Source organism: Tinamus guttatus, unplaced genomic scaffold, assembly GCF_059628265.1.
Source record: "Tinamus guttatus ecotype Peru unplaced genomic scaffold, ASM5962826v1 Tinamus_guttatus_pri_ptg000156l, whole genome shotgun sequence".
NCBI lineage: Eukaryota > Metazoa > Chordata > Aves > Tinamiformes > Tinamidae > Tinamus > Tinamus guttatus.
In genome coordinates, this window is record NW_028288690.1 from 990,811 (window position 1) to 1,015,777 (window position 24,967).

The 24,967-nt window shown below is 44.4% G+C and overlaps 1 protein-coding gene across 1 annotated transcript in view; it reads left to right on the forward strand.

Annotated features, from left to right (window-relative positions):
• TPD52 (tumor protein D52) overlaps positions 1–11,193 on the forward strand; it is a 107,469-nt gene extending 96,276 nt beyond the window's left edge. Inside the window, exon 7 of the mRNA XM_088522742.1 lies at positions 10,909–11,193. Within this exon, the coding sequence (XP_088378868.1) occupies positions 10,909–11,062 (154 nt within the window). The 3' untranslated portion in view covers positions 11,063–11,193. The remainder of the gene's footprint in view (positions 1–10,908) is intronic.
• Positions 11,194–24,967: the final 13,774 nt, after the last annotated feature.

Here is a 24,967-nt window from a genome sequence, read left to right on the forward strand (position 1 = left end):
CCGGGCTGCTTGCAAGCCCAGGCAGCCCTGCAGGAAGGGTGCCCGAACGTGTGTGACAGAGCTCATGGGCCTGCTGGGACCAAGGTCAGGAGTCCCTGTATCGCCCCTCCAAAAGTGGAAGTGCCGGGCTGCTGTCTCCAAAGCTGGTACCTCTTTCACATGCTGGAGCAGGGCAGGTGCTCTATTTCCCCACTGACAGGAGTTGCAGGGGCTCCTGAAACCTGTTCTCCTCCCTAGAGAAGGTGCATGAAGGAAACGCAGCACGCTCAAAGCAACAAATGTCATACTCTTTTTTCTGACGCACAGCAGGTATTTGTTTGCCTTGAGCACGTTCCCAGGCAGGTGAGCATTTCAGAGGCTGGCTGAAAAGCTGAGCGTTGTTCCAGATTTGCATCTCCTATCTCCGTTTCCCCCAAAATGAGGGGGGTTGTAATTTCAGACCCCTGGTTAATGAGTTACAAGTATTTGGAGAGACAGATCAGTCGCTGCTAATTGATTCCCTGGACCACTGGCTCCCGTTTTGGAAGGCAATGCCCGTATTAAGAGGAGGCTTGAAACCATCCAAGCTAATGATCTCCGTTGGGCTATTGGATTGCACCACCCAGGACGCTGAGGAAGGAGCAGTTGGAGAATGGGCAGGAGGAGAGTAAGAATATGGCACCAGTAAGCAAAGCTCCAGGAAAAACTGCTGGTTTCTTCTAATATATTGCGTGTAGCTGGGACATAAACAAGTGAAAAGTCGTATTTAAAATTCACTGGGCCAGGATTATCCCCACAACCAGAAAGTACTTTCGAGTGAAGAGAGAAAGCAACTTTAAAGTCATCAGCAAAGATTTGGTGTGTTATTTAAATAGTTTGTTGGGTCTTACCAAAAGAAAATAAATGTTAAGCTTGGAGGGATGGTCTTTGCCCTGTGTAGTGGGCAGGCTGTTCTGTGACTCTGTGTTGGACTGCTTTTCGTTGCTCTGCAGCATGAACTTCCCAGTCGTCCAAATTCCTGGCTCACACGCGCTGTGCTACTCTATGGACAATTGACCCAATGGTCAGAAAGGCAGCACGATTAGTAGGGTTTTATCTCTCTTTTTTTTTTTCTCTCCTTTAATTCTGTAATTTAAGTTTATAATCAAAATCCTACAAATGTATTCATAATACATAAGACATTTCAGGATCTGTAGTTCTGCATTTAATGTCTGTGATCATCTATATTACGGTCATAAAAAACTGTGCTAAGTAGAAGAGCAGACCCATTGCCCTTGGGTTATTGAGTGAAAATTACGTAGATGCTCTCAACATTTAAAGAAATCCTTCCTCGTAAAAATAAGCTAAAGGCAGTAAGGTGGGAGGACCTTAACCCTTCTGTGTGTGCGTGGCTGGTAGCTGCTGTGGCTGTTTGACTCCCTTGTTCAAACGAAGGAGCTTTTCCTGCAGCCCGTGGTGTGCGTGAGGCGGCCGCACGGGCCCGCGCGCACAGAGAGCCCCTTGCAGGGCCGCCCGCGCGCGCAGATGCTCCCCTGGCACCGTGGCCGCGCGGAGGGGGCTCCGCCGGGCGCCGTGTGAGGCGCCTTTGTCGGGGACAAAGCGGTGCCTGTGGCGGGAGGGCCGGGCGATGGGAAAGTGCCGCGGCGCTTTGTCGGGTTCCTGCGTTGCTGCTCTTCCCCCTCCTCTCCCGCAGAGATGGGGCACTGGAGCGGCTGTGTGGGCAGGAGGCGGCTGAGCCCCGCGGGCCGCTCGCGCGCTCCTTGGCGAGCCGCCCTGCAAGGTGTGCTGGGCACGGATCCCATGGCGCAGCAGGTGTCCAAGCACTGGCAGCGGTTCTGCTGTGTGGGGCAGCAGCTTTCACACTTCGGTTTCAATACCTTACATCGTGGCTTAGCAGAAGTGGTCTGGCAGTGGAGGTAGAGCTGTAGTGCTTTCAGCTCCATCATATTTGATCCTGTGAAGAGCAGGTACTACACATGCCTTCCTTTAAATCATTTTTATAACATCTATTCTGGGCTTCTCTGTAATAGCTCTCAGTCAAAAAGCTCAAAATCAGAAAATCGTAGCACTAACTGTATGTCTAAGCTTTCACACAGAAAAGGAAAAAACCCTTTCCAATAAGTTCTTGTGTCCAAGAACATTCTGTTTCGTGAGAAGCACTTGATGACGTTGCCAGCCTAAAGCATTGAATCCAACTTTTCTCATTGGTAATATGGAGCGAGAGAAACGTAGACCTGTCACCTGGGCTCTTGACTACGTTCATTTTGCCCATACTGCTTTATTTTTTTGTCATTATATACACAGATTTCATTCTGACCTTTTTGTTTGGCAGCTTTCTGCCTTCATAATGACCAGGTTCTGAGTTGGAAGGTGTGCTCATGCAGAACCAGTTGAAAGATCACACAGTTTAAGATGGAGAAAATGAGGTATGGCTCTTTTTCAAAATGATTCATAAAAGAGGGATTTTCACATTAAAAATTCCTGGAAGCGGATGGTTTTAGGGAGAGTTTGGAGGTAAAACTGTGGAGGACAAAAGGTTACCCAAATGTGTATGATAACAATTCATTAACTATGTTGTTTCTCAAATTTGTTTTTCTAATGATAGAGGCTCTAGTTCTTCTTTACCTAGATCTTTTATTTTAACACTAGCTTCCTCACTGTGGAGAAAGATGAAATAATTTAATTTTCTGTGGAACTTTCATCTTTCTACTTTTATGTATAAAGATCCACAGCCTCATTCAGTACTAGTTTTATCACTTGATATTTTCATATTACATTTAATGAGAATTTATCCATTACTCTCTATCAACAAGGTAGCAACAGAAGATGGCTATAAAAATGCATAAGCCAAACGACGAGTCAGGAAGGTAGAGGTTCTTACAAAGTGTTGTGGTCGTTGCTGCTAATTTCTTTCCAGAAGTTCTTCACCCACTGCATCCCGTTCTGCTGTTCTGAATAGGCCAACTTTTACCTCCCTTTTTCAACCCTGATAACGTTATTGTTTATATCTTTCTATCACACTGCTAGTGCCCTGTCTGGAGCCCCAGGGTTCTTTATATATGTTCTTTATGCATTTTCCTATTCTGTTTTATTTTGTGAAACTTTTTGTTTATTATTTTTTAATCTGAAGCCCATCTTCCCCTTCTTTTCCAGAACTGTTCTTCTCCAATTAAGGACTCTAGTGTTAGTAAAAACAGCCTTGTGGATAGTTTTGTCCCATGTGTCATACTCTTTCTTGCCAGTTCTTGATACAAGTGACAATGTCAAACAATATGTATTTTTAAAGCTCCCTGTAAGAATTTTGCATTCTTTCTGAACAGGCTTTTATTTATCAGGAAATCCATTTCAATGAATAAATAAGTGTTAGTTAGCTTACAAAGAAATGCCCTTGACAAAATCTGAAAATGTCCCTTGTACAGAGACACCATGACCTTTCTCATCAGAAAGTCTGTTCTGTGCTGGTCTGCATTGTACATTCAAAATATAAGGAGCTAAGATTGCTCCCAGGGCATTCAGAGCAGAGGCACACTGACAAGTATTTGAAACTAAAAACATGCAACTTGGCATTCCTTAGAACGATGGGTAATGGTCCCTGGTTTTAAATACAGGTTTTTATTTGAGACTTTCAAGCTCAGTGATGCTTCAGAATGGACTTTGTGTACTTAAAGTAGTAAAGTGAACAATCTGTTGTTATGGTAGTGCATTTTTGGGGTGCAGGTTTCTCTTTTAACTGCGTTTAACTTCGTCAGTCTCCAGCCATCATGTTGATACTGGCTAAGGTAAAATCTCTGATTTCTTGCCGGCTGAGCCTCGCGCCGTTGTCTGAGCAATCTGCCCATGCTGCATCTTACAGAACAACTGTGTGTTACCTGAGTGCGACCCAGCTCGTGCCGTGGGCGAACAGGACGGTGCCTGCGCCAGCCCCTGGGCCAGTGTCACGGATAAGGCCGGGGCCACCTTCCACAGGTTTCATCTGTCAAAGCTCCCAGACCATGCGTTAGGGGAGAGGTTATAGCTTTCATCTTTGTAGTATGAAGTGCATTTTAAAACTGAGATTTAAAACCTTTCTCTTAAAAAGATTATTACCCAAAAATTTTAGTAAGAACTTTGAATATGAATTGAACTGTTTCTTACAGAGGCTGTAGCAAAAATTATTTTTTGTGTGTTCTTGTGAGTTTTGGGTACTTGGTATTTGGTCTGAATTGAAAGTAAGTATTTACACTTTGGAAGTTCTTCATGAGCAGAAATACGTGCTTAGACTCATAATGTCCACAGGGAGCGCAGTAGAATTTGGGTTTAAATGTTTGTCATCATTGACTGTGTTATTTTTTTCCCTCCCTTAGAAGCAAATGCCATTGATCGATGTCAATACACAGCAGAGAATGATGGCGACTTTGCCAGGGTTTGCTCAGGTGTTTTCCATGGCCATCATAAGGGTTGTTGTTAGGCTATGTATTTACCTTGTTTTAGCTACAGGCACTAAAATTTCCACGTTTCAAAGTAGCTGCCAGTTGCCTTGATGGCCAGCAGTGGAAGCCCAGACAGAGGCCAAGGCCCCTGAGTCCCACAGAGAGGCCATGTCAGGGCTAGACCAGGGCACTGAAATTCGGGTGAGCTCTATAAGTATAAATGGAGATAGACAGGGGGTGAGTCCCAAATTCTGCTCCTTTTACCAGTGTTTTTGATAGCGTTACTGAAAGTCATTGGGGAGATTTTTAGGGTGCACTGCGACATTTGTGTGGTGCGTGTTGCCGTGGGCTCTGGCTGGCTCTGCAGATCTTGAAGTGCTCCAGAACACTTCTTTTTTTTTTTTTTTTTTATGTCAGGTTCTAGCTAATATCCCCAAACGTTTTCAGGAATTTTTGTTAAATTTCTGCTTTTCCAGTGGTCAGATACAAAGAGGAGCTCATCTTGGGCTTCCTTAGGTGCCTGAAACCTGACTGGCTTCAGTAGTGTTTGCCAGAGGCTTTGCTCAGGTACTCGTGTTAGAAGGAAGAGCAGGCTGGTGGATCTTAAGCTGATGGTTTCATGCAAATTTTAAGCACTCTGCTTAACACTTCCAAGAACATGAGATGGACAAAGATCATTTATCTGGCTGAGTATATGCTTTTTGCCTTTAAAAAGATGACTTTGACACATTACCTTGGCATATGGCGCAAAAATATTCTGAAAACTGCTTAAGTCAATGTCAGAAACAGTAAATGCTTAGAGGAAATCAGAAGAAGATATTTGCTTGCTGTAGTTCATGGAAAGGCAAAAACAAACAAATGGAGTAGGAAACAAAGACAGTTGAAGTGGCAGTGAGTTGGTGGTGAGTCACAAGGAAAAAGATTGTATTTTCTGCTGGAATGTTAGCAGCAGCCTTGGAGCATTTTTGTGAAGTGTTTGATTGCACAGAACAGGGGTACTTTGAAAATCCTGCTTTGAGCATCCATCCTTCTTTAGAATGACTGGCTGCTGATAATAAATTATACGTGAACAGAATTTACGGTAAAAAGGACCTTCAGGTCATCTCTGTGAACTTCACTGCGTTGAGGGACATGAATTTCAGCAGGAATCCTTGAAGCAAAGTAAAGCATTTGTTCTGACATCTCTTCACTTGAAGCCGTCAATGGCTAAAAGAGTTTCCTTTTTGTGATTTGTTCCAGTTGTTAATCAGCATAACTGATAAAAAGGTTATTCCAACTTGCATTTGTCTGACCTCGGTTTCCTGCCATTATGTGCTTTTACCAGATAGATTTAGGAGTCTTTCATATCAGTATTTCCTTGCTGTGACGGGGTAGATACGTAGATAACTCACACAGTTACACTGCTTTATGACTGGGTAAGTTCATTTAGAGGTGGGCTTGCTCACTGGTGCTGCATCATAGTTATATATTGAGAGTAAGGAACTACAGACTTTATATATATATATATATATATATACACACACACACACATATACATATGTATATAAAATGAAAAAAAAAGGTTAAAAATCCAAATTAAATTCTCTAAATCATGGCCTCTATGGGGGAAAAAAAAAAGAAAAATGTTTAATTGCTTCCTATTCCATATAGACAGGTGTGATTGTTAGGTGTGGAACAGATGTTGTGGAGGGATGACTGGTGGGTGATGGTGGTCAGAGCAAGCCCTAGGAGCCAGCTTGTTTAGCTTTAAATTTCACCGGTGATCACTCCAAAGAAAGCAATGGGAACTGAAAAGTAGTAATGAAAGAGAGTGAATACAAGCTAAGATATTCTGGTTGTCTTTCAAAACAGGGCTCTTTTAATTTTTATTGTCAAAAATGGAAAGATATCTGTGAATGCACTTTTAAAATGACCTTGTTAAATTTAATATTTAACAAGGCCTGGTGAGACTCAGCTATTTCTGTAATTGCATTGTTATTTTTATAGCTCTGTTTCCAAGAAGGTTATTAAATTTAAAATAATAATTTGAGTATTATTAATAGAAAAGAGACTGCTTGCTAATTTGCATGCAGTTATAAATATCGGATGCTTTAATAAAATGACTATAATTTAGAGTCTGAATAAAATTCCTGATGCCATTTAGTAATAAGAATGCTTCCTCCACATGTGAAATTGCATGCCTGCAAAACTATCCTCCTCTTTTCTTTTCAGCAAACGGTACAATTGTAATCAAAAATCATTTTACTTTACCTTACTTCACTATTTTGTACACGCTCACTGCCTTCTAAGCTAACTCCCCTTGTAAACCTTGTGCTGTAGGCTGAAATGACTTTTCAGTGAAAAAACATTGATTCCCCCCTGGTTGTCTTGAAAGTAAGAGCTGAAATACATCATTCCATGTAATCACGCTCCATTTATAAAAAACATTACTTTTTTGTTTATATGTATGTTTTAGGGGGATGTTAAAATATAAAATCTATTAATATTTAACGTTTATTAAAAATTACAAGCTGAGATATTTGATGAAAAGGTTTTTTTTGTTGTTGTTTCTTTTAAAGCTTTGGGGGACTTGAAGCTTCAGTGCCAAAGTGAAAGGGTAGGTTCGAAACCAGGTTTTGCTGAGAGTTAGAAAGAAACTTCTGAGCTGCTCAAGTTTAGAAGGGTAGGTTATATGCTATTTATACCTGTTCTGCCAAGAAAGGATGTACTTTTTGTTCAAGTTAAGACACAGTAGTACATGCAAAGAGAAAAAAAGCCCTAATTTCAGTGTAATGCCAGCACCTCAACTTTGATTTCACAGAATGACAGAATGGTTAAGGTTGGAAGGGACCTCTAGAGATCATCTAGTCCAAACCCCCTGCTCCAGGAGGGACATCCAGAGCACGTGGCACAGGACTACATCCAAGTGGGTTTGGAAGATCTCCAGAGAAGGAGACTCCACAACCTCTCTGGGCAGCCTGTCCCAGGGCTCTGTCACTGTCACAGGAAAGATTTGCTGATTAGCTTCCAGCAGTGTTCACAAGGACATACTGCATGCTTTCTGGTGCGCTTTACATCAACATGGTTGTACAGACTTAGGGCTTGGGTATAAAAAACGGTTTCTTTTGGCTTCGCCTCAGGTTTTCTTAACCAGGACCTGCAAAGGGAGAGGTTACACGTTCTTGGGTGGGTGGCGGGAGACGTGGGCCGGGCGCCGGGAGACGGGCAGGGCTGCCGAGGCCTCCTCGCCTCCCTGCCCGTCCTGCCATTCCCCGGTCATCCTCGGCCCGCAGAGTGTTCGAGGGTCATGTGGAGGTTTAGGGCTCCTGGCTGGGATGCTCCTGAATTCCACTGTTGTCGTGGAGAAAGAGACCAAGGCGACGGCTGCTTTCCTCGTGCGTGGGCGCTGGGCCTCTCCTGGAGCGCCGTCCTGGGCCTCGCAAAATGCCCGCTTTGTCTGCGGGCCCTGCTTCCAGCCTGTGCCCAAACACAGGATAGTTTAATGTGGGCTCAGGATGAACTGCTTTGTGCGGGAATAGAGCATGGTTACGGGGCCTGGAACAGCTTCGTGTTTCCTTTGGCCTCACAGTGTGTTGGTCAGAGTGCCACTGTGAGCTGTATTCCCCAATCTCCTTTTTTTTTGCGTCTTCCTCTGATCATTTATTCTCACGTTGTTTGGGTATAGGGAACATCTGTCACAACAAATGTTTACATCCACACCAATGGAGAGGTGCATCAGCTCCTCAAAGTGATGTCCTCCGAGGTCTCTTTGTATGCAAGTGTGCAGTGACTAACAAAAAAAATCCAATTAATCCAATTAGTAATTGAATTAATTGGATTAAGTGTGGTTAAAGTATCTGGAATCAACATCTGAGTTAGTGCAGCAGCATTCTAAGATTGTGAGGTTTCTGTGAAAACATGATTGCTTTGCTTTTGCATTACAAATATACACAAAAGTCATGTCTGGAAGCTTGAGCAAAGTTCTCACAAACTGGACAATGTACAAAATCTTTCTAACATTATGAAATATGGGGACATGTACTTAGGGTTTATTTGTTAACTTTGCGTATTAATCATAAGAGAACTACAGTTCCCTCACTGATTTTCCTCATAATTCTTACTGAAGATGTGTAGCACTTTCTGATTATAAAAAAAGAAAGCTGATTTCCTCTACTTGGTGGCACAACACTTTAACTATTGTCTAAAAGGAGCTCTTGCAAGATGAAAGAAATATTTTGTATTTCAGTTACAAATATGTAGCTCTCAATATCTTTCTTACTCTGTACAAGTAGTTGCTGCTGAATCTAGAGGGAACTTCCAGTTCAGCGTAAAACTTGTTTGGATTAATATTCTCTAGATGTATTGGATTATGAAGAGCTTCTTCCACAATAGCATCCTAGTTTACAGTATTGATGAGCTTTTTTTTTTTTTCCTGTAGGAGAAAGGAGAGAAGAAAAAGGCAGAATAATTGGGTTTTAGAATTTATCACGATCCCTGTTATTTTAATAATAAGTCTTATTAGATCAAAAACATGCTCTTCACCTTTTAAAAACAGAACAGGGTTTTTCTTTAGCCTTTTTTTTTTGTCTTTGTGAAGTGTCTGCTCCCTCTCCTTCTGCTTCCATAGCATTTCTCCCTCTGAGTTTCCTTTCCTTTTGCTTTCTCCCCAAAACCAGTTTCTAATTTTTTTTTTTTTACATTTGTTTTCTCTCACTCTCCGTGCACTCCTTGCTCTCGGAGATAAAGGCTAAAAAGTCTGTAAATATATGCCAAAGGGAAAGTTAGGGATTGGGATAACTTTATGATTGGATGCTGTGGCAATCTTTATGGCCAGTAGCTGTCAAAGCTCCTAGCTAGATGTTTCAGATCATACTGGAGAATTTTCTGTAGGTTTGTCCCAAGCACTCACATGTGTAAAATCACCATCTAGCAACTGTATTTCACTTCAAGAAATTGTGTGTTTTCACTGTGTCAATTTATACAGACTGAGAAAGGGTTCATCAGGACAGGATGATGCAAAAACCTTTGCAAAAATCCTCTCTCCACAAATACCCTCTCTGGTTGCTTGTTCAGCGTAAAGCTATAAAATGATATGCCCCCTCTGTTTGTAACACAACCGAGAATGTTGCACAGGATAAGCAAGAACCTTGGAAAGTTCATATAAAGTAGAATTGCTAGAAAATAAAAATAAGTGTGTGCAAATCCAGTGGCTTTTCTTAAAATGTTTAGATTTCTGAAGGGATCTTGGTTGATGTCCAGAACAAAGTTCAGACCCAGTTCAGTTTTGCTCCATGTCTGTAGGCAACTATCAAGTGACAAGGTTTGCCTAAATTGAAGATAAAAATGAACAAGGTGGAAGTGTTATATGACGAGCTTTGCTATTAAGTTTTCTGCAGTTCATACCTGCGAGATGGTTATTTTTAGTGGCTATTTTCTTGCTTTTGCTCAGGATGGTCAGGCTTGATGCATCTTCAGCTTGTTCCTTTAACAAGGAGAAATGTGTTTGGCTTTCAGACTTTCAAAATAAGAATAATCCTCAGTTTCATTGCTGCACTTGGATCAGAGGCTCTCCAAGTACATTATAAAAGATGTCAGTATTTCAGAAATCTTCACTAATTTGGCACAGTCTGTCTTTAAAATATTTTGAGCACTCAGATCGCTTTCTGAGTGCTCTCCTCTTACAAGGAGAGCAAAAGAAAGAAGAAGAGTAAAACAATAAACCCCAACCCTGTAGGCAGAATGTTTCATTAGAATAGTTGTGGGGTTTCCTTTTAATTATATGTACGTAAAAAGATGGAGACAATCTGCGCTTTTGAGGGAGAGCAAGAGACAAGAGGAGTTCCTTGCCTGAGGCCAGGGCTGGAAATACAAACCCTACTTAGCTGGCATCATGTTTTTTTGATACTAGCAATGTCACCAGGGTTCTAATGATCACTTGTCCTCCCCTTTAGTGATATATTGTCCTGCAGATAATTGTGTGCAGGATACCAAGTGATACAATGACATATTTAGATAGAAGATAAAGGAAGTTTCCTTTATAATAACTGCCTCAGTTCCTGTGGTGGGATCTGCTGTTCCATGGGCAGGATTATAGCTGCAAACGTTGGCTCTGACCTGTTGCAGAGTGTGTCCTTGGACTGGGTCTCTGTGGAGGGTTATTAATGCATTAAATGTATTTGTTCAATCACTGAGCCTTTTTACAGCCTTTTGCTGTCTGGTATTTGTGTGTCTTTTTAATGGAAGCTGTTACCGATGACGAGTAAGGCTCAAAGGAGAATACTATATGCATGAAAGTGACTAGTTCAAAAGAAAGAGAAATCATAAAAACAAACACTGAAGTGTTTGGCAAACTCAGAGTTTAATCTCTTTCTGTATATTCTGTTCACTGTTGTAGTGTTTCTGCATTGTGATTAAACTCCATTATAGCACATGATTCCCTGTGGGGCTGCTGCTGCAGTCTGCAGCTGGGAGCAATGTCCCCTGAGATGCAAACCTGCCACTTACCAAGCCTCTCTTGTCCTCTCTCCCTTTTTTTCCACAGAAAATACCGGAAAGGAGCCCGGGTACGTCTGAGACTGCTGGATCTTGAGCTCACATCTAGATTCTTGGGTGCAACAACTGACACAACTCTGCTGGAAGCTGATGCAGTGCTTTTAGGGCTCGTGGAAAGCAAGCAAACAAAGCAAAAGGAGTAAATTTCATATAAATAAAACCAGTTTATATGCCTTGAACCTGTTATACAAATTAAATGTTCCCTCGGGAAATGAATGAAAAGTTACTTTCCTCTTGGCTGTGTAAATAATGAGATCAATAAAAGACAGTAAATGTGGTACATGATTCTCTTTTTTTTTATTCATTTTTATTCATTTGCTTTTATATTTACATCTCAGGAAGTTCCTTTCAGTAACATGAGCTAAATGTTTGCATATTCTTGCCTAAAAAATTCCAAAGTTTCTTCCTCTCGTCCCAAAGAAATGTTGATCAAAATCACTGTGTTCCCATGTAGGAATTCCAGAGCTTCTTCACTGAACAATGTTGAGGATTCATAGAATCATAGAATGGTTAAGGTTGGAAGGGACCTCTAGAGATCACCTAGGCCAACCCCCTGCATACGCAGGGACACCCAGAGCACGTGGCACAGGACTGCATCCAAGCGGGTTTGGAAGATCTCCAGAGAAGGAGACTCCACAACCTCTCTGGGCAGCCTGTTCCAGAGCTCTGTCACCCTCACTGATAAGAAATTTGTCCTTAAGTTCCTGTGGAACTTTTGGTGCTTCAGTTTGTGGCCATTTCCTCTAGTTCTGTCAGTGGCCACCACTGAAAAGAGGCCAGCATCATCCTCTTCACTCCCTCCCTTGAGGTACTTACAGACACTGATCAGATCCCCTCTCAGCCTTCTCTTCTCCAGGCTGAACAGGCCCATCTCCCTCAGCCTCTCCTCATAGGGCAGATGTTCCAGGCCCCTGATCATCCTTGTAGCCCTGCGCTGGACTCTCTCCAGCAGCTCCACATCCCTCTTGGACTGTGGGGAGCCCAGAACTGGACACAATACTCCAGGACTCCTGATTTCAGAGTTATACTGCAGAATTTGTACAGCCAATATGGAATTCATCTCTGTTATGATACCTGCTTTTCTCTGTCACATCTTTTTGGAGCATTTGCTATCCAAGAGCTTTTCTTTTGGTTCTGTTATATGCAAATCTTAATTCTGCATGCTCATTTGTATAGTGCGTAGCAGATGTGGTGACCTTGGTCATTTATACCATCAGATGATCGAAGAAAGCTTTTAAGTCTTAAAATGTATTTTTTAAACTTTGAAATAAAATGAGAATTATTAACATCATATACTTTGCCAGAGTGCAGTGACAAACATTTCTAATGTTTTATAATAATTTAGCAAATTGTGCATTGATTTAGGCATGTATTACTCAAATCCACATGATCTTTTTGTTGGAGCAGGCACCGTGAGCAGTGATGGAGGCAGCTCCTTTCGTGTCTCAAGAGTAGAGATTTCACTCATGCAAGGGAGGAGGCTGTATGGGACTCACTAAAAAATAGGGTACCAGAGAGCTAGCTGTTGGCTGCACAACTCCCACTTTGCCTGTCTATTTGCCTATCTATGGGCTTATGTTGATACAGAACTATAGCTATATATAGCTACTTGGATTAGAGGTCATAGAACAAAAAGTGTGAATAATTCTGTTAAAATGCAGCTGATGTCGAAGTCAGCAATTTGCCATCCAAACTTCATATGATTGAGCAAAATCTTGTCATATAAAGCATCTTACGCAGATTTTAATCTTCTTAGAGATCTTTTCCAAAAACATTTCTTCTACTTTAAAGACTGTCTTTTCTTTGAAAGCATTCACAAGGAAAAGGGAAATCAAAGCTTGTTTTCAAATTCTTGTTCACCTAGATCCAGAGGCCTATTGCACTGTTGCGTGGTTCTTTCTTACTCTCCTACCCAAAGAAAGACTCAATTCCTTTCCTTCCTTCGCCCTTTTACAACATGGAATAAGCAGTTATTGTGTAGGCATGAACAGTTAGGGATATTCTCTGTACATCTTAGGCATCATCTGTCATGAAGAATGTTTTAAAATACAATGTGCATTTGACCAATATACTAGGAGGAATCACATGGAAAATGTGTAGTTTTCTGAAGGGAGTGGACATGTTTTAGCAGATCCTTTCATAGTTTTGCCAACTCAAGTTGTGTTTCTGAAGTCACTCAGGCTCCAAGCAAGACAGTGGAAACAAGGCATGTGTGCTTATTTTGTTGCCTTAATTTGCACATTAATCTCAGTGATCTTAATTAGGGGAGTTTGAACATGAATTTCATGGGGTGTTAGCCTCCAGGTAAAGATATATACTACCACTGAAATAAATAGAAACCAGAAAGGATTTAAAATTTCAAAGATAATCCTTCCTGTTAAAGATAACTCCTCTTACATGTTTGATCAACCTTAAACGGGAATGGTTCAGGAGGAAATACGTACCTCAGCTTTACAGGAGCATACTGGAATAATAATATAATAATAACAATATTACAAATTATTTAGCAGCAGAAAATCAAATACGATTTTATGAAAGTTTCCTCTGGATAGCCCTTAGAGAAGTGTCTTTTAAAGACTGCAGTGATTGCCAAGTGCATAATCTGATTTGTTCAAAACCAGCTTAGTATTTTATCTGGAAATTCACAGGTTCACGTGAACCATCATGGTCTTATGAAGTGAGCTTGCCTCTGTCTGTGGGCAGTAAATTGGCAGGCACTTGAGGTGGTCTCCAACACTTTTAAGTTGCCTGGATGTTACCTGTGTGATTTAAGCTTCACAGGCTGCAGGCTCCTGCCAGCCTTTCTGGTTGCAGAGAATTGCTCTTTATTCAGGAGTCCAGCTTTTCTTGGGTGACTTTTCAAGGCAGTTAATTAGGTATGAGACCTCTAAACACTACCTCCATTTGGGGTACGCAATGCTGGTTGCTTATGTAGTTTGTGTTTTATATTTGTCATAACTCTGTATTCCAAAGAATCTGCATCGAATGCACACGCTGTTGCATTCAGTGTGGTGTAAGCAACTAGCAGTGTGTCCAGTATTAAACAGGCAGGCTGGGACGCTCACATGGCAGAAGTGCTAAGGCTCTTCTCCTTTCTGACTCAACTCATCTGGAGGAAGAGGAATTGATGATGCACACAGCGCTTTCTGGTGCCTTCCAGCTTATTTACAAAGCCATGTGTCCCTGAGCGCAGAATAATCCTCACAAACATAACCTCTTTTCTGCCAGCTGTCCTCTGCCCGTCCCTGGAAGTTTTCCATTCATGGCCAGAGATGCCTTTTTGCCCCTTCTCTCTGCGTGCTCCACTTCTGCGCGCACACGAGTGTCCGTGTGTCCTCTGCCTCTCGCACGATGCACAGCGAGGTCACTTCATCCGCATCATCCAGGCTCCCGAGCGGCCTTGCATGTGCCCTTGTTTGGGCAGCTTGGCCGTTTGTCTGGAGGTCATTAATATTTCGTACAGCAGGATAGTTGTTTCTGCTCACATAAAGGAAGGGTAGCAGTCATGCCACCAGCTTCTGGGACACTGCGCCTTGCCCTCAGCAGCACTCGGAATACCCTTATCTCTTAAGTGTGCTCTGTCTGTTACTTACCTTAAACAAAGTAAGGCCACTGATTCAGCATACTGACACTTAAAATCTTATAGTATAAATCATATAGTATAAATACGTCATTTTGCTGAGAGTACTTAGGTCAGTGTGAGTCCTCTAACTTGTCTCAGCTGATTGCTAAAATGAGGGTTCCTCTATAGAACATTTTGTACTTTTCTTTTTAATTGGGTTATTTTGTCTTACTCTGATCAACTCCCCACAGATCATCATCAAAGTCACATGGATTTAATCTAACAATTATATTTTTCTTCATTTTACAGCCAAGTTGGTTTTAGCAGGTCTCAGTTTTTGTTTCTTGATCTGCTTTTCAGAGGCTTTTTTTTTCTATAACACCCTTGTTTTTTGTATGTGTTTAGGCTTTTTGCTCTACAAGTTCTCAAGGAACAACGCAGACCCCAGCTCATGTGCAGAAATTCCATTCTCTCTTTCTGTCGGATACGGCTTTGTATCCTGCCTGCATCACTTCATTGGCAGATCCCTCATTTGGATAACTGTGACAGATCCACTTGTAATTCATGCTTGCTATGGTGTAAAATTTATGCTCAGAGCCTAGCAAGAAATTCCTCTGTAGCAAGCAGAAGAGATGACTAGCTGAGGGCAGGTACAAGCGTTCTTTCTTACTCAACTTTGGTATTAATTTCCATGTGTTGTGGTAGAAGGACCGGCCCATTCTTTTTTGAGTCCTGTAACTGAAATGCCCCCAAATTTCACCCGGTCCCACGTCTACTCCTCACTGCATGGGCAAGTCATGCAAATATTACACCTGGATGTCAGTAATGCCTTCTGGCTTCACAGATGTGCTTGTGAGTAGAAACCGGCTTTGAGAAAACTGAATCAAAGCCAGTTGGGGTTTTAGCTGAAGCAAGCGTAACGAATAATTTGATTTTTTGTTTTATTTGCATCTTGCTACAACCATTTCAATAAGTTTTCCTAAAGCTATACTTTTTATTTGTCTTTCAGGAATAGAACATTAAAATACCTTATATACACTTGGAAAAGCAAAATAGCTTCATCGTGGTGTAGATATGGAAGAAAAAGAACACAGTAAAATGTTCCTTTGATGGCTGATGTGCTATAACAGGACTCGGTAAATTCCCCTGGGCTTGTCTGCCCTTTAATGTTCCACCTTTAGGTGACGAGATGGGGAAAAAGAAAACCTGAAAAAATCAGACCTGCCTATTGAGAGCAAATTAGTATCTTGCCACAAAAGCTTTGGCACTGGAAAGAAAAGCAAGGAAAACTTAACATTTTCCTTTTCTTGAGGGCATTCTGGAAAGTTTGGGTTCCTCCTCATTTCTTATTGTTGTCCTGTTTATAAATCAGGCAAAATATTGTTCAACCTTTTTTTTTTCTGACATCACTATTCCCTTATTCTGGGAAAGCTTTTCAAGTCTTCTGTTTTGGCTAGACACCATTTCTGCCAGATAGAAGCATGCACTCTACGTGTGTTATTTTAGTAAATTATGCATTCTGGGGAAGTGTTTATCACATATGAAGGGTCTAGACTGCCCAAATGGGGCTATTACGTTGTTTTCTGGCTTTAACCCAAAATAAATATTATCTCTGGTATGACTGCATTAGACCAACATCAGTAAGTTCTTAAATACTCTTAAATGTTCTTGTTTCCTTCTGGGCTGTGTCTTGTTCAATCAGAATTAAGCACGCTGATGCACTCTGCTCTGCGGCTGTAATGAGGAAATCAGCCATTTGTTAACATTTCAGCTCGTCTGCGATACGTTGGGTGCAAAATGCAGCCAAGAGTTAAACTTCCTAAAGAGATTAATCATTCCCAGGCATATACGCCCTTTGAGATGGATACTGTAGACAGTCTGCAGCTTTGGGATAACTCCTGAAAAAGCCAATATATTTAAATTATTTTTGATAACTTTTCACTTAGCTAGGAGCATATCTTTGGTATTAGATGATGAGGGGAAATACGGATTTTGGCAATTTAGAACAAAATGACCATTTTACTAATGGGATATAGTGACAAAGTGTTAATGGAGGCAGCACCTGGTCCAATTGCAAAAGAAAACATAAAGCTTTGGCTTAATAAGCAAATGGAGGGTTTTCTACAGCTTGCTTTGAGAGTGTAAGAAAGAAAATCATTTTGCATTATTAGCAGCTTAGCTGTGTACAAAGCTGTACTAAAAACTGTACTAAAAATCTCATTTACTTCTGAGAAGTGGTATTTGTGCATAGGCATATTTGAAAAATTTAAAGTAGTAAAAGAGGGCCTTTTTCTCCTGACTTTCCATCTCATTAATCATCTCTCCTAGGTAGCATTTCCCCTTCAGCTACCCTTCCTTCATGAAACAACAACTTAAAAAGGTTGGAATCTTTACTTTTCTCTATAGCTTCGGTTATGATTTTCTGCTTTAAGATACGACATCCTTGAAAATTTGTTACTTCATGGTGTCAGGCCATGGATAAGGGTCTGGAGAGGCTTCTTTTGGTTGTCATGGCAGGGTTTGGAGGATGCCCCGTGCCTAATGAGGATCTTCTTGCCAAGATTGGCCGTGCAGGCAGCACCACTGCTGAAGGTACAGGGGGGTTCACCCATCGTGAGGTGGAGAACTTGTGCTGTTGTCATTGTCTGCCCTACAGACAACCTGTTGGAATGGAGGACATCATTATTTTTACAGTAGTATAAAATAATAATTTTTCTACTATTTTTCTACTAGTGTTTTTATGCTCTGCTCTTCCCATGTGCCAGAAGTACTTGGGTGAGCTCTCCCCAGCTCCCTGCGAGCTGGCCTGGCTCAACAGCTGTTCTGTTGCTTGAAGGGCCCCAGGAGATGCCTGCCACGAAAACCAGAGATGTGCGCAGCAGAAGGTGGCGTGTGACTCATCCCCTCTGCCTCCTGCCATAACCACTAGACTTTGCAGGCTCTGTCGACCGCGATGGAGCAACTCGCGTGCTGGCAGGAAGACCCTCTTGTTCCGCAGAGGACCCACCGCTCCCTCTGAAGGGTTTGGGGTGACCAGGTCTTCGGAAGCTGTTAGCATGTCCTCAGGGGCCGCGGCTCATCACCCAAGGCTGCCTTAGGGACTGACCACTGAGGGGCCCCCCCCACAAAAGGAGCCTCGAGGACGCAGGAGACGGGGCCGCTGTGGCCAGGCCATCCTTGGAGCACGCGAGCTGTGAAAGAGCAGTGCCTGCTGGAGACCTCCCTGCCGTGGCCCATGCACTGCAACATCGGCATCGGGGGGAGCTGCAGCTGCCTGTGCCAGCTGAGCGGCCTTGGAGGAGGCGCCGGCCGCCTCAGTGGCGGGTTAAACTGAGCTGCCCACTCAAGTGGCGGGCGCCGGGCGGCGGGGAGGGCGAGCGGCGCACGCGAGGGCGGCGGGGGGTGCTCGTCCCTTTCAAGGGCGCGGGGGGCTCTTTCAAGCGAGCTGCGGTGAGCGGGCCTCTTGTGTGAAAAACAACGGGCACAATGCTCAAGTCGTAACCTCCTCACCCCTGACGGCATGGGAAAGTGCTCGGCTCAGCCGCGCGCCGCCGCGGGGCCGCGCGCCTCATGAGAACCGCTCGCAGGAGCGCGACTCGGAGGCTGCCCCTCTGCGCCGCACACGGCGCCGCACCGATGGAGACGCCTAATTGGGAAAGCGGGCTGGCCGGCGATTGGGGCCCTACGAGTCTGCGCCCGTAATTTCTCAGGGAGTTCTTGCGCTATTCGTTGCACTCTGGAAATTCCCCCAGGGAACTGGGAGAAATTCCTCTCCCACCCTCCATCCCCCAAAAAAAAGAAAAAAGAAAAAATATATTAAAATATAAATAGGAACAGAAAGGTCTGATTTTTCATGGCGGAAAGGTGGGTTGATTTGTGCATGTGAAATTGCGTTCTTGTCCATGTTGGATATCGCTCGCACACAGCCATGAGCCCCAGGTGTATTTCCTTGTGGTTCTTAATTTTCCTGTTCCCAGCTCACTTGAACTTACAGCATGTTGCAATCTAATTTTAGAGCTTAAAATACTTGCTATTTCCTATCCTGCCGACACCTGACATTTCTGCAAGCAGCAGGGGTGAGAAGGGGTCCTGTCCTTGCCAGTGCTGGGGTCACCTGCGCCCTGGTGTGATGCAAGGGGCTCAGTCCCTGGCCATGGCAGCAGGAGGAAAGCACTGCTGGTGCCTGGATGTCTGCAGAGACCAACACGGCTCCCAGGGATCAGGATGGGTGAACGAAGCCAACGGGTTGGCAAATGCCACTGCTGGGTCTTGCAGCTGCAAGAGAAGGGGACGCTGCAGGGAATGCAGCCACATCTCGATGAACCTGTTAGTCCTTGGGAAGGTGATTTCCGAGGTCAACATCTGATTCCTCAAGGCACAGGCTGGCTGCTCCAGCCATGGACGCACATCCTTCCCAGCCCCTGCGAGCCATGGGACGAGGCCACTGTTCCTGCGCAGCTTCCCTGCTACCTCCCCACTCCAGTTATTCACTCGTGGAGTGAATTTCTGCCAAACTTTGGTCAAAATGAACCCTGCAGTTCATGCAGTTTAAGGATGGTTATTCCGTGCTGGCTGGATGAGGCAGAGGGATGTCCGGGAGGTGGAATGCAATGCCAGGCATGGGATTCAGCTGGCCTGCCCCATCTCCCGGTGAAATGAGGGGTACGTGCGGTCAAGACCGTTCGTCTTCCCCTAAAAACATCACCAACACATGTACACAGGCTGGTGCTGACACAGAATGAGGCACTCACCTAATGCATTGCCCCCATCAGTTATGGGAACAATTTTTCGTAAACTATCATCTGATCCATCTAAGCTATGACAGCCTCGGTTTAGGCTCTGGCAAGGCCGTGGAGCTTGATTTTGCGTGAGTTATACTGGTGTCAATACCGCCTTGCACATTTCCGTGACTGAGCCATGACTGCAGCATGATGCAGACCAGAAGGCAGGTAAAGTTTTAAAAAAAAACACAAAATGGATAGTATAGTGCATTCACCGTGTCATCAGTACTTCATGGAGAAAATAGGGCATAGAAGGCTTATTTCTTCTGTTTAGAGTGAAGGAGAAGCGTCCTGCTGTCTGCATCACCACTGTGCACCTGGTTGCATCTCTTTCCAAAGCTCTGGGAATTCCCAAGCACAGCTGTGTCCCTCCTCAGTAGCGGCCGCCTGGGCTGCTGGTGCCTGCAAGAGTCAGCCAGGGACCTGGGGCACCGTGTGCTGTGAAGCCAGTCGGAGGGGAGGGCTGAGAAAACCAATCAGCTCCTCCAGGGGCCGTGCAGCAGCCAAGCACAACTGTAAAGGTTTGGACCATTTTTTTTTGGATGCCTTTTTCAGTGTTAGCAGCAAAGGTGGGGGACGGGGCATCATAGCCAGGCGCGCCATTGGTGCAAACCACATCAAGCCCTGGAGAGGCAGTCGGTGAGGACCTTTTCCCCAGCTCCTGCTACCTGCTATTTATCACATAGAGAAGCTGTGCGTTGCATCTTGCTCTCTTCCCTCCCCTCGCCGCCAGCCTGCAGGGCTGTGCCCCCGCTGCTGCTGCTGCTCAGGGCAGGCACGCACTTCCCCAGCGAATGAAAGGGAGTTATCCTCCCTGCCTTCCGGAGCTTACAATATAAATTAGTTCAACAGAATGAAAGGTTGACGGTGGGAAAGCATGTCAGAAAGCACAATGCAGAGAACACAACTCTTGGGAGAGGGCAGTTTGTTTTGTTATTTGAATGGGCTCGGGATTTAGCCAAGGGGGCATAGTTGTAATTTACTTTAAGGGATGCTGACAATTGCATTTGTCAAGTTGGATTATAGTCATACTGTCATAAAGGATCACTCTGTTGTTTTTCAGCTAGGGCATATATGCATAAGTGCTTTGGTCCTCAGTAAGGATGAAAATATGGCTTTGGTGTGTGAAAACCCATACGGCTGTCTAAATTTCCACGCTGCTACATGGCCCATTGGCCGTGGCGGAGCTATTCAGCGCATACATTTGAGCGCTTGAATAGAACTGAGGTCTTTGCGGATCTGAAATAGCTTGACCTTCTGACAACCACACTCTCTTAATTACTCATCCTAAACGCAGAGAAGCTGAATGGGGCACGACCAGCATTTCCAGATACATGTGAGCTCGGTGACGAAGAGGTTGGGCTGATTGAAGTGCCTCATCCTGCCTATACGCTCAGCTTAGGGACTTGTTTAGCTGCCTGTTCTGCTTTGAAATATCATGACTTCAGTCCCTGGCTGTGCTACGGTGCTTTCACAGAGTATCACAGTCTCCATTCCCCTTCCATTTCCCTTTTCTTTTTCATTTCAAATTCTTAAAGTCTGAGGGTTATGCTACATTTTTTTTTCCTCAAAGGAATTCCCATATATTCCTATGTATATTCCTTAATCAAACGGTTTCTTATAACTGAACAACTTGCATACTGGAAATTATTGGAAACTTATGTAGTTTCCAATATGCAGGGCTCCCAGGAAAGCTGCAGTCCGATATGTTTGCTAGTGGGGACAGAGCTAAGCAGGGGTAAAGAGGCTTTGGGAGACTGTGCTGTGCGAGAAGCCTCTGAACATCTCGAGCTCCTGACATAACACACATTCCCCCAAGGCTGCATACCCGTGAACATGCTCAGACCCTTATGCAAACCAGGGGGCTGATTTCAGTGTGAATGGGTGGGCTCTGCTGCACCTGTCCACGCTGAGGTGCGAGCAAAGAACTGGCTTGGTTCTTCTGAGACCAGAAAAAGCCTTTAGTTCTCCACGTGGGTAACCTCCCTTTTCTTCCTGGGAGAAAGCAGAGATTAAGAGGATGGAGATGTGGGTAGAAAACTGCCCAAGCCATTTTTCCCCCATTACATTTCAGATTGCTCTCTTCTGACACACATTTACTATTCTTTCTAGTGATAGACAGTACTTGACCTTCAGAGCACCCCTTCACCTAATGGGTCATTCTGAAAGGAGAATCTTTGTCACGAGGGTCCAAACCTTAAAACACACCCCTCTCAGACAGACTAGCGCGAGGGGAGCTTTGCCATGCGCAGGGGTGCTCCTGCTCCAAGGACAAACCCCAACAGCTCTGGCCGCGCCGCAGGTGCCGGCGGCCCCTGCGAGGCCGAGGCGCCGCGTGTGGGGGCCGGACGCCGTCGGGGCGCTCCTCCAATTAGCCATGTGGCCGGCGCTCACATGTGGCATCCGCCGCGTTGCCGCCCCCGTCTGAGCAGCTGACGGCCCTGAATAATTCACCGCGCGAGTGGCGGGACCTGCCGCCTGCTGCCGCCTGCGCTCCCATCGCTCGGTAATTGCACTGGCTCGTGCGCGCTGACTGTGCTCGCACAGCCGAGCAGGAGTTCGAGGGAGAACATCCCCCTCCTCCCTCCCACCGGGAGACCAGCTTTGCCGCTGTTTTCCCTTTTTCCCCTTTTTTTACTGAACTGCAAGGGCAGAGCGAGTGGCTCCGACGGGGTCCTCACGCCGCAGCCCTTGGTGCGCGGGTCGCTCTGGTTCCAGGCGCCTGCAGCAGGGTGGCATCCGCCTCCCTTCTGGTCTCAGAGCTGAGACGAAGCTGAACCTCCCCCTGCTCTGCCAGGGAGCTTTTCCATGACAGCCCCACTTTTCTTTCTCCTTTCCCACCCATTGCTCCTGCTAGCTGGAGCATCCTGTGCAGTCTCTCTAGTGCCCTCCCTGCTGTTTATTGTCCTAAGATTTCTTACAGAACGTAACTGGTCTTGGGCCTTCCTCTACAGAAAAGCTATTTGGTCAGTCCACTCTCTGTGATTTTAGAGTGGGGTTGTCCAAAATGTCCTGTGATGGTGCTGTCTCATGCTGGCTGCTGAGGGGCGGACTTGGCCAAATTCACCGCAAAGGTCATCACGCCATGTGGGTGCCCATCCCCTTGTTCCTTCTTCCCTTCCACCCATGTATTCACTAGCTTTCATCTTTGTGTGAGTTAATCATGTTACTTTGCCCAGTTCTGCAAAATTCTGTAGTTCTGTCTTCTTGGGTATTTTTAGCTGCTGTCGAGCTGCTGTAGCAGTGGCTTTGAGCCTCATGGTTGCCTGGGATGCTGCATTAGTGGCAGGGAAGATCAGGGCAAGGGAGAGACTCAGCACTGGGGTCCCTGAGCCACACAACAAGCAGGAGCCCAGGGAAGTTGGATGAGGGATGGGAGAACCTGGGGCAGTGGGAAATAAAAACTCCTGGAAATGGCATGTTGAGCCTGTTTGGCATCTTTAAGCACTTGGGATATTTCAGGTATGCTTGCTAACCTTCTCCCTTACTTGCCAATACATGATGCAGATATCCTTATATTAATATCATTATATTAATAAGGGTGGTGTGTGTGTACTGTACATAGGGAGGCATATGTGCCATGATGCATGCATTTCCTTTGCATCTATCATGTCAGGCTCCCGTGTATATCAAATGAAAATGAGATGTGCTGGAGCTTTGCTGTTCTTGTTGATACAAGCAGCATTTAGACTTTATCTGCGCTTGGTCACCTAAGAAGCAGGGATTATTTTCCTTGCTCCTTCCCTTTATTTAACTGTATGTGTGTGGTTAGAGCAGGTGGTTGAACCTGGAGAAAAAAATCAAAAAATTGCTACTGGGGTAAAGGCACATTATATGGCCCCTTCCTTAATTAGCACTTCTGCTGAATTTGTCTAGCTGGAAATGTGGCAGACATTTGGATATTAAGCAAATGCTTATGAAATGCTTAGCTGAGCCCTGTACAAACGTATGCCACGCTCTTCCCTGCTCAGCTGTTTTCCCAGGAACACAAGTGTTTGGCATGAGAAGCACCGGGTTTGCTTCCATCCGGTGCTGAGAAATAGACATGACGGAGAGCAGGCTTGGTAGAGGTCTACAACATCAGGAGTGGCTTGAAGGAGGTGGGGAGGGACAGACTACTTGGGGTCTCTTGTAGGACAAAAAATAATGGGTGTTGAATAAAGCAACAAGCAGCTGCTCAGTACAAGCAGAAAATAAGGTTCACCAGCAAACATGCAGTTAGCACCTTGCTGTGGGATACTGGGGATGCTAAAAGTTTTTGTGGGTTGGAGGGCTGGAGGGCTAATCAAAGGGAGAGGAAGCCTTGGAGGGTCACTGCCTGCGCCTGAGCCAGTGATGCCTGAGGACACTCCGATCAGCAATTTGGGCCGTATTGGTCTGGTCCAGATGAGCCAGCACTGCTGTTTTCATTTCAGTCATCGACCTCAAAGCAGGTAACTGCTCTTGGATGAGGTGTGGGGCCCTCTCATGTGCTGCATTAGCCAGCTGAGATTGGTCAAGATCTCAATTAAGAGAGTTTCCTCTAAGCCCACCAGTGCTGTAGTACCTATCCCTTGAGAAAATATAACTGGCCTGTGTGTGTGTAGGAGACTATATATATTAAAAAAAAAAAAAAAGTTTGTAACATATTGAATTTGACATCTTGTTTGACATACTGGGACCTATTGCACTGGCTAAGGAGTGGAAAGGACCTCAGCAGCTCTTCAAGTCAGCATGTATGTCATTAAACATGAGTTTCTTTACAAGGGCAAATTCACTGATGAGGTTTGACTGAGATATTTCTAACTCTTCACGTAGGTGCAGTCCTCCGAAATCGTCTTTATGGAGCCTCGATGCCAGGATATCCCTGCATGTGTTGGATCTGTAGTTTTCGACGTTTCGATGCTTTGCTCCCAGCCTCTCCCTTTGTGAGTGGCTTTTATAAGGAACCATGCGGTGTAACAGACGGGGGCTGGGCAGGAAAAAGTGACACTTTGATTGACCACTTTACATAAGCGCTAACAATAGAAGGAGTTTAGTGACTTGGTACAGCCTGTACTCAACGTAAAACCGAGTCTGTTATCTACAAGTGCTTAGATGGCAAGATAAGCTCTTAATGCTAGTGGAAGAATATTACCGAATTATACAATGATATTTTTTTTCACTTCCACTCTTTTTCCTTATTTAAAATGTTCCCCTGAGCTTTACCTGATAGACTTGAGCTTGCATCAGGTCATTGTTTTGGTTGGTTATGCTGGGATCTTTTCTCATTTTAGCTGATGAAATGGTTGTGTTTGTTCCTTCTTTCTTAAGCAATCCAAGATATAAGCTAACCAAGACACATATGCATTCCCATCTGATAGAGAGAGGCTTTTACATCCTAAGAAATAAACCCTTGTTCTAGATTACAGGGTTGTATATTATCCAGTGATAACAATACTTGAGTAAGAGGAAACTTTACGTAATGAAAAATTCCTTTGCTTTTGCTGAAACTCTTGCTGAACTAGCAGCTGTTAGACACCATACCAGGATGTAGCAGGTAGGTGTTTTAGTGACATTTTACTGTGGAAACTGCAGACAAGAATGATACTGGGATAGTCCATCACCAAAGCCACCTCTTGAGGCAAGGGGGGAGATTTGTCATGGAGAGATTTGGATGCATCTCTCCTGCAGTTCCCTCAGGAAGTCTCTATGATGTTTGCTGATGGAGTAGCGCAAGAGTAGGG